At 46.7% G+C, this 9,818-nt stretch overlaps 1 protein-coding gene across 1 annotated transcript; it reads left to right on the plus strand.

The window, feature by feature from the left end:
- The first annotated feature begins 462 nt into the window (after positions 1–462).
- Positions 463–6,764, plus strand: LOC109735401 (ATP-dependent DNA helicase DDM1). The gene is made up of 14 exons (XM_020294611.2): positions 463–747; positions 932–1,330; positions 1,419–1,526; positions 1,735–2,081; positions 2,154–2,340; positions 2,433–2,608; positions 3,586–3,842; positions 3,931–4,035; positions 4,128–4,222; positions 4,341–4,460; positions 5,459–5,578; positions 5,791–5,889; positions 5,964–6,065; positions 6,175–6,764. Exons 1-14 carry the CDS (start codon positions 577–579, stop codon positions 6,394–6,396), a joined length of 2,508 nt encoding a protein of 835 aa, XP_020150200.1. The 5' UTR covers positions 463–576; the 3' UTR covers positions 6,397–6,764.
- The last annotated feature ends 3,054 nt before the right edge of the window (positions 6,765–9,818 follow it).

Consider the following 9,818-nt stretch of genomic DNA (forward strand, 5'->3'; position numbering starts at 1 on the left):
AACGCGCGAATTTACTGGGATGCCCCTCGTGGCAGAGACGGGCAAACCGAGGGGGGCTTGCCGCTGGTGGCAGTTCCGTGAATCTCTCTCCCCACCAGGGGCTTGAAGTTTCTCTGCCCCCTTTCAGTTTCCCGCCTGAAACCCTCGCCATCCCAACTGTGCAGACCAGTTCCCCCGTGGACCAACGCGAGACCTACAACGGGGCCCACCGCTCAGCGAGCAGAGTCCACTGGACCGGGTGTATGTATAACAGATCGGCCGTACCACCCCACTCTGCAGGGTTCAGGAGCCCGTGCCCCCATTCCCCGGGCCAACTTCCCGAATCACCGCGACGTGCTTGAGTATTCCTCACCGACTTGTGGGGTCAGGAATGTGGTGGACCCTAACGTCAGTGGCAGGTCCTGGCAGAGGGCGGAGTGCATTTATCTCGGCGAGCGAGGACCCCAACCCTTCTCCCCCTTAGTAAAAACACACACAGAACCCTGCGGAAGCCCTCTTCCTCCGTCGCCGCCGCCACTCCCCCTCGTCTCCACCACCGCCGCTCGCCGCCAACTCCGCCGCAGCAGGGGCTGCTGCATGACGCCTCGGCCCCACCGAGAGTCGGCGACGTCCGCGCCTGTCGCCGCCGCGGCCGAGATGGTGGTCGCCGTGGCGAATGGGGCGAAGAGGGAGGCAGCCGCCGCCGCCAACACCACCGCCGCCGCCGACGCCGACGCAGATTCTCCCATCTCCGTCCTGGAGGAAGAGGTGATTCGCTATTAAAACCTTCCGATTTAATACAGATGTTTAGGTGCATTCCATTTCCTATTTCCCCTCTTTTTTTCCTATTGAAAAAACCGTTTCCTTTCGTTTTCTTGATGCGATTTGTGCATCTTGTTTGTCGAGGTTGTCGATTCTTTAGCCTGAATCTGGTTATTTTGTGCGAAAATAGAAAATGGCCGGATCCAAGGACGGGAAAGCGGGCGAGCTCAAGGCCAACGGCGGTGAGGCGCACCCCATTGCGGAGGCGCTGAAGGCTGAAGAACAGCTACTGAACTCCGTCAAAGACGAGACATCGGTTGAGCCTCTGGATGCGACTTCTCCTCTGCCTATCGACCTCGTGGCCAAGAACGGCGATACGTCTCTCATCACAGAGGTGATGACGAAGGAGGAAGAGGAGATGTATCAGGCCCGGATTAAGTTAGAGGAGGAAGAGGAGGCCAGAAAGAGAGAGGAGGCCGCGAGGCAGGCCTTTGACCCGAAGGCAAAGTTCAGCAAACTGGATGAGCTGCTGACACAGACACAGCTCTATTCTGAATTTCTACTTGAGAAGATGGAGCAGATCACAGATGTACGCGTCTCCCACTCTGTGATGACCATTTTAGGTTTCTTGCTTGTTATTTCCCCTTCTTTGCTAACTGTGATGGTGTGGCCTGTAGGTTAAGCCGACTGCTGTTGAAATTAAAGATGAAGAGGAACCCGTGGAAGAGCAAAAGAAAGGACGTGGCAGGAAGAGGAAAGCGGCGAACAAGCCACAGTACAATGACGTGAGTTCAGACTTCATATATTACTATCCTCTGCTTCATAGATACTTCGGTTGTCTTCTAGATTATGCAGATGTCTTGCTTGTCATATACATAAGGTCTAATCGATGTACATGGATTGCTTTTCCTATATATTCTTCTAACTACCCTCAGTAATCTGCCCCCTCTGCTCCCTCAGTAATCTGACTACTGAAAATGAAACGTTGTTCAGAAGAAGGCTAAAACCGCAGTGGCAGCCATGCTTTCAAGATCTCGCGAAGATCGCTCTGCTGATGATGGCACTCTCACGGAAGAAGAAAAGTGGGAAAGAGAGCAAGCCAATCTTGTTCCATTGTTGACTGGGGGAAAGTTGAAATCTTACCAGATAAAGGGTGTTAAGTGGCTAATATCACTGTGGCAAAATGGGCTTAATGGGATACTGGCTGATCAAATGGGCCTTGGTAAAACAATCCAGACAATTGCATTTCTTGCTCATCTTAAAGGGAATGGTCTGCATGGCCCATACATGGTTATTGCTCCCCTTTCCACCCTGTCAAACTGGTTGAACGAGCTAACGAGGTAAAGCATCCAGAGTTGTGATTCACTGTGCTTAGTTCTGTTTGCTATCTTATGTGGAACACTTGATTTCAGGTTTGCTCCATCTATAAATGGTCTGATTTATCATGGAGATAAAGTGGCTCGGACAGAGCTAAGGAGAAAACACATGCCCAAAACTGTTGGTCCTGATTTTCCGATAATAATCACTTCATATGAGATGGCCATGTTTGATGCAAAGTTTCTTGCTAATTATAAGTGGAAGTATGTTGTTGTAGATGAGGTAACGGAATAGCACATGAGCTGAATTATTGTCCTTGTATATTGTTCTCTCTTCCACATGTATTTATGTGTTGGCCGGATTCTTTTTTCCAGGGGCATCGTTTGAAAAATACGAAGTGCAAATTACTGAGGGAGTTGAGGCGCATCCCAATGGATAACAAGCTCCTTTTGACTGGAACACCTCTTCAGAATAATCTAGCAGAGCTGTGGTCTCTATTGAACTTCATTTTGCCTGATATATTCTCATCCCATGAGGAATTTGAGTCATGGTATGATCCATTGCCTACCATTTACTCTGCAATTTCTGTATGTGCCATTTTTGTTCATTAGTCTTTGTATCCTTGAATTACTTTTGTTTCCCATTAACTGATTGCTGTCTCATGGCCTTTTGTTTGCCTTTTGTAGTTTTATTGTTGTAATTATACAAGTTACCTGGATTATCCAATGTAACATTTGTCTAGCCTGGCAGTCAATAAATATAAGTATCTAACTGCACATATATCCCATTTGCCAGGATTCTTGGAAGTACCAATGTTTGGTCCTTACATATAGTGGTTCAACCAATGCAAACGAAACTGTTGAATTTAATTAGTCGAGATATCAGTTTCCCAGTATAAGCTAAATTGTAGTAACCTGGCAGGGGCACCGCCCATTTATTAAGAAGAATTTATATATGGCTGGTCACAGTGGTGGCATCGCGGGCCAGAACAATTACTAACCTCAAAGATTACTCCCAAAAAATGAGGGATTACCAGTCCTCATGCTCCAGAGCAGCCATTTCTGGTTATCCAGTTCTGTATACGGTTGTTTTTTATTATAAAATTTGGGTATATAGATCCTAAGGAGCTTTATTTGATTAGTATCTGCAATGGCAGACACATTTATCGGCTTCCTGATTTCTGTTGCGTACCTGACACTGAAATGCCATGTCTGTTAATTTGTGTATTAATTTTTGGTCAAGTTTTATCTTGTACTCCCTCTATCCCATAATATAAGAGCATTGTTCACACTACACTGATACTAGTGTAGTGTAAAAAACGCTTTTATTTTATGGGACGGAGGGAGTACTATTTTTATGTTGTCTGTTAATATGTTCCGTTTGCTCAGATGTATACCGATGGATAAATTAATATGGACAAACATGTGATGTTTTTGTTACACAGATAGCGATTTTTCTTCCTGAGTACTTTATGTATAATTGTATTAATATTGCCATCGCCATCCACTGATGGCAATTGTTTTACAGGTTTGATTTTTCTGGGAAGGCTGATGAGGAACTAGAGGAAGAAACTGATGAAAAGAAAAGAGTCCTTGTTGTCTCAAAGCTTCATGCCATTTTGCGCCCATTCCTTTTAAGGCGGATGAAGGAGGATGTAGAACACATGCTTCCACGAAAGAAAGAGATAATCATATATGCTAACATGACTGAACATCAGAAGCAAATCCAGAATCACTTGATTGAGCAGACATTTGATGACTACTTGCATGAGAGCGCAGATATTGGTATGCATGTCTAACTGCATACTTACATACTTCAATCTGTGCAGAAGTAAATAGTATTCTAATCTGATACGTTTCTGATATATTGTAGTTTTGCGGAGGCCCGGCATCAAGACAAAGCTAAATAATCTACTCATTCAGCTGAGAAAAAATTGTGGCCACCCTGATCTTTTCCATTCTGCTTTTGACTCAAACAGTGCGTCATCTCATTGGACATGTCCTATTTGCATGCTCTATTTATTGTTTTATGCCTTTATGTACATTGTCATATATTTCCTCTCTTTGCAGGTCTCTATCCACCTGTTGATAAGCTTCTGGAACAGTGTGGCAAATTTCAGCTGTTGGACAGGTTACTGAATGCTCTCATCAAACGAAATCACAAGGTTGGGGGTTATCTTCTTCCATAGTCTTCATATGCAATTCAATAGATATGTTTGTGGCACATGTTTCGTGACGTCTATTTTTCATATCTGAAATATAGTTCAATTGATATATTTGTAGGTCCTAATATTTTCTCAATGGACAAAGATTTTGGACATCCTTGACTATTATTTGTCTGAGAAAGGCCTGAAGGTTTGCCGAATTGATGGTAATGTTAAGTTGGAAGACAGGAGGAACCAGGTTGGTAGGCCCAGTTTATCGTATGTATGCTTGTGTGCTCTGAGATGTCATGATTAGAAAGTTAGAATCAAGACTAAACATGAGATGTCATGATTGATTTAGCATCTAGCTTGACTACTAACTATGTTTAGAATCAAGACTAACCGTGCTGAGATTACTAATTGATGGTAATGTTAAGTTGATTCATTGAATACAGTAGATGTCACAATCTCCGCTGACAATATAGAAACCTGCCAATCATATCTCTATTTCAACTTACTTTCTTATAAATACGGTCCTTGTCCATATAGAATGGATATCCCTATTCAGTTGACTTGTGCTATCTGTGCAAATGCCAGTCTAGATCTTGAAGGCGCAATGCTCATTAGTATTAATATTCTGCACAGCATGCACCTTGATTTCCTGTTTGTGCGCACGAGTAATTTAGCATCTAGCTTGACTACATCTGTTGAATTAATTTGAGCAGTTCTGGGCACAAATATGTAATTCCAGGATCATGTTAATTCAACACATCCACCTGAGTGTCTTACCAGGCACTGCCAGCCCCGTTGGTTCCTGAATTTATGTAGAAAACTGCAAGTAGGAAATTTGTTAGCTAGAACTAGTTTGAAAAATCTGTGCTAAGTATCTCACTGGAGGGAATAAAGCTGACTAATTTGGCAGCTAGTTGGTATAAGACTGGATAGCCCTTCTTTACCATGTTCCACACCGTTCATCAAAATATTGTTTGCTTAAACATAATTTATAAAGGATCAGCAGTTCAGCACCCGAGTTGGTTTACAGCTACTGTCATTTTGCCTATGCGGTGCCCTGATATATGTAAACTTTAATTAAGGCAAACTGGCTATTATTATGGAACCAATTGTGTTTTAAACCATAGCACGTTCCTGTATATTGCTTTTTTTGGTACATGCTTAACCTTTTCTGTTGGATAATTGATGCCTCTCCATGGGTGTTGCTATCTCACTCTATACTTGGTTTCTTTTTTTCTTTGGCAGATAGCAGCGTTTAATGACTTAAACAGTGGTATGAATGTCTTCATTCTCAGCACACGTGCTGGTGGGCTTGGTATCAACCTTACTTCTGCTGATACTTGTATCCTGTATGATAGTGACTGGGTAAGTTTCTATCTATCTGGAGAGTTTGTAGTTTTTACTAGTCCAGATGAATTGTTCTTATGGTTTTATGAAGTGTAGTCCATTAGAATGCCTTGTTTGAATATTTCTTCTTTCCTGCAGTCTTTTTTGTAGCCGTGCTCCTTGGTACAATGCTTGCCTTCAGATAGCTTTCATTGCTGTTATAAGGTTAACTTTTTTGGATTGTTCTGCAGAATCCTCAGATGGATTTGCAGGCCATGGATCGGTGCCACCGTATTGGTCAAACACAGCCAGTTCATGTTTATCGGTTGGCCACATCCAATTCTGTTGAGGTATGGACGATGGCCTTCGGACACTTGCTTGGCTACATTTTTTGGCATCGACGCTCATCTTCTCGTTGTTGCAGGGACGGATCATCAAGAAAGCTTTTGGAAAGTTGAAGCTAGAGCACGTTGTGATAGGGAAGGGACAGTTCCAGCAAGACGCCGCCAAGCCTAACGCCTTAGATGTAATATAAATATTTCTGCCCAGCCTCCACCTACTTGTGGACTCTGTTTATCCAGTGATCGAACAGCAGAAGAAAAATACTTAATGTTCGTCTTCTGTCGAAAATGCAGGAGGGAGAGCTGCTGGCGCTTCTGAGGGACGAGCAGGCCGAAGAAGACAGGATGATCCAGACGGACATCAGCGACGAGGACCTCCTGAAGGTGATGGACCGGAGCGACCTCACCGGCGCGCGTGCAGCGGCAGATGCTGCCCCGCACTTCCCCCTGAAAGGACCTGGCTGGGAGGTCGTGGTGGCTGCCGGGGGCGGTATGCTCTCAGCGCTCACCAGCTGAGCCCCGGGCCCGCTCCAGTGACCGGCCTGTCAACGGCGACCGACGCCTTGGTATTCTGGTGCTTCGGCTTTGTTCGTCGCCTGTGTTAAGGCCGATGTTTTTGTGAACATGATGTGGACATGACAACGGCATCCTACCCCCCCTAAGTAATTATGGACGACCGAGGCGTTGCAGTGTGTACTGTACTGCACCCCCTAGATTAGGAGCTGATCGATCCTTTGGCGAGCTGTGTTGTGATGTAACTCGAGCTCGTGCCTTCATCCAAGGCAACCGACGACCTAGTAGCTATGTAAGACTCTTATGGTAGTAGTCTGTGCTGAATTAGTCTTGAGATGAGACTGCTACCCCAGTATGCATTGCTGTGCTAATTTCTGGTGTTTTTCCTTCTTATTTTTCTGTGGACCGTGGCAGAAAAAGACCAAGTGTAGGCGAACACTTGACTGTTAAGAAATGTTGGGCCCTACTTAAAGAATGTTAGGCCCTACAATCAGCAGTAAGTAAAGGACAGTAGAGATACGGAAGAGGGTCCCTCCGGCAGTCGCCCAAAATACCTCGAGGTACAGCCTGGTCCTCCCTTGTGCCTTACAAAAGACAAGGCAGCTCTCATCTGAAAAAAAAGAGGCTCTTCTAAAAAATAAATTCCAAAAAAGACACGGCAGCTCTGCATTTTCTAATATTAATTTGCTGCCTTTAGGACAGAAAAACTGATTTCGTTGATTCGACCGTGTGGCACTGCCGGGCTTTATTAACGCACAATAATGCTGCGATTGTGCTTGATGATGATAATGAAAGGCTGGTGTGACTCGTGTGGCAAAGAACTGAAGAAACCAAATCATCTTGCATCACCTCACTGATCACATCTTTATCCAAAAACAGTCTCTGAATCCTAAACTGTGCAAGTGTCTATTTCTCCGGTTACAAGTCGCGCACCGCTTCAGCCCGTCATCTTCAAGCTTAGCCGCCGATCTTCCGCCCAATTGTGCATCGTACCGCTTTGCGCCAAGCCGGTGGTGGATGCGCCGTTGATTCCAGATCGAACAGTCCTTACTCCTTTAAGGGTTGCTGTTTGAAATCGGACAACGATCACTATTTACTTTATGCCTATATATACTTATCTTTTCCCTTCTGCACCGACTATTGCTTGACATTCGCAAAGCCTTCGATTCGACGAGATGGGACTATTAGTTGGATTTGTCGACGCATCATGGATTCCCAAGTAGATTCAAAGAGTGGGTTTGCCCTCTCCTTCCTTCGGCCTCTTCGAGAGTGCTCTTCAATGGGACTGCTACAGATCCATTCAAGCATGGTTGTGGTCTCCGGCAAGGGGGCCAACTCTCCCCGTTGCTCTTTGTTCTTGCCGTTGACCCTCTACATCATATCCTCGCCAAAACTACTGCATGAGGCCTCCTCCATCCCATTCACTTTCGACGACTGCCATGCTTCACTCTATGCCGATGATGCGGCTATCTTCGTGGCCCCGGTAAAATAAGACATACTGCTCTTGAGCTCCACGTAAACTCCTTTGGCGGGTCACCGATCTTGTAACCAATTGTGCCAAGAGTCTTGTGGCGCCTATTGGATGTGACAATGTTGACCTCGATAATGTCCTTCGCTCCTTCCCCACATTAGGACCACATTTCCAATGAGATATTTCGGGATTCCTCTTTTGGTCACTAGACTAAAAATAGTCCATTTGTAGTACCTCGGAGACAGGATTGCGGACAAGCTTGCACCTTGGCAAGGCAAGCATGTGGTTAATCTGGGTCGCAATGTTCTTGGCAAGTATGTGCTCACGGCGATTGCCAACTATCATCACACATCGCCTGATTTGCCGGTTGAAGTGAAGAATAAAATTGATGGAATTCGGGCATGCGTATCTTTGGGTGGGTTGCGACAAGGTCCAGGTAGGTGAACTGGGAGATGGCGTGCAAGGTCAAAACTACGGTGACCTAGGTGTTCTTAACCATGAGAAGTTTGTTTCGGCGCTCTGCCTCCCGCTGGCGTTGGTATTAATGGGCCGACCCACCGAGGACTTGGCTTAGCCTAGGAACTTCATGCTCTCCCGAGTTCTAGGGTTATATGCATGTTAGAGAGTGGCTAGAACCCTAGAACTCTCTCGTAAAATTTAGCTACTTTCTACCTGAAATTTCTGTTTCTGCTCGGTCCATGGTTAACACTGAACCTCACAATAATGCTGAGATTGTGCGTGATGACGACAAAAAGGCGCCCCGGGGTGACTCGTGGCAAGGAAGCCGGAGAAACCAAATGGGTAGGAGTTGCATCTTGCATCACCTCCTCACCGATCACAACTTTTATCTAAACAAAAACCTCACAAATCAATCAATCAAACCCTCTTCACGCGTCGCATTGGCGACCAGGTGTCGGCCTGCGCGTGGTCGCGTGCGTGTGCTGATCACCATTTATTATCATAGGTCCCGATCTAACAATCTGCCCATGTGGACTAATCCGTGTCACCGGGGAGAGATCAGTGCTTCTCTTCTGAGAAGATGTCCGGAGACGAATGGCGCGTGCATGTCGGCTCGTGGACGGGATGCACCTGGGCGTGTCGCACGAACCTCCCTCCCCTCGTGCCAAAATAAACAGCTAAAATGTCAATTTCGCAGCACATTCATCACGCACTTTGGCGTCCCGACCTGTATCACCCATTGTCCATTGGCGTGCGTCCGGTATGCACGCCCGTGCGTCACGCCACTGACTACACGCCGGCCGCCCGGCGGCAGGTACGATCGGCGGGGATCAGGGAGAGGATACACGGAAACACTATCTACAGCCGCGCGCCCTAAACTGGTCTCAAACGTCCGGACGGCCCGCCAAATCATTGACCGGTCACGAAAATTTGATCCAGACGAACGCCTCAATCTGGCTCGAAACGCCCGGACTGTTCGGGACCCCTCATCTAGCACAAATATGGGGAGGATATGGGGCGGCCCGGGTGCGTCCGCCGGTCGGAGCTAACAGGCCCGACCCACCACCGACCCCACGGCTGCCCCACAAAAAACCCCCATCTGACTCCTTGCTTGGAACCCTAGCCGACTGACTCCCACCGTTCTCTCCTCTTCCCTACCCGATTACGATTCACCCCGGCGCAATGTCCAACTTCAGCAGCGACTCCGACTTTGACCTCGACGTAGACAAGGAGCTAGCCCTCCACTTTGCCTTGGAGCGGTCCAAGATGGACACCTGGGGCAGCTCCGGATCTGCAGTGTCGTCACAGTTCCCGCGCCGGCGCAGCGCGGACGCCGGAGCTGGACCCTCCCGGCCCGCGCTAAGCTCCAGCAGGACACCGAGTCCGCACCGCCCCCGCGCCGTCCCCTTCTTGTTGGAAATATGCCCTAGAGGCAATAATAAAATGGTTATTATTATATTTCCTTGTTCATGATAATTGTCTATTGTTCATGCTA

The sequence above is a fragment of the Aegilops tauschii genome, chromosome 4 (assembly GCF_002575655.3).
Source record: "Aegilops tauschii subsp. strangulata cultivar AL8/78 chromosome 4, Aet v6.0, whole genome shotgun sequence".
Classification (NCBI taxonomy): Eukaryota; Viridiplantae; Streptophyta; class Magnoliopsida; order Poales; family Poaceae; genus Aegilops; species Aegilops tauschii.

Coding starts and splice junctions, on each gene's coding strand:
- LOC109735401 (XM_020294611.2), top strand. CDS start 577: ATGACGCCTCGGCCCCACCGAGAGTCGGCGACGTCCGCGCCTGTCGCC. Junction 4,223..4,340: donor TCATCAAACGAAATCACAAG/GTTGGGGGTTAT, acceptor ATATATTTGTAG/GTCCTAATATTTTCTCAATG. Junction 4,461..5,458: donor TGGAAGACAGGAGGAACCAG/GTTGGTAGGCCC, acceptor TTTCTTTGGCAG/ATAGCAGCGTTTAATGACTT.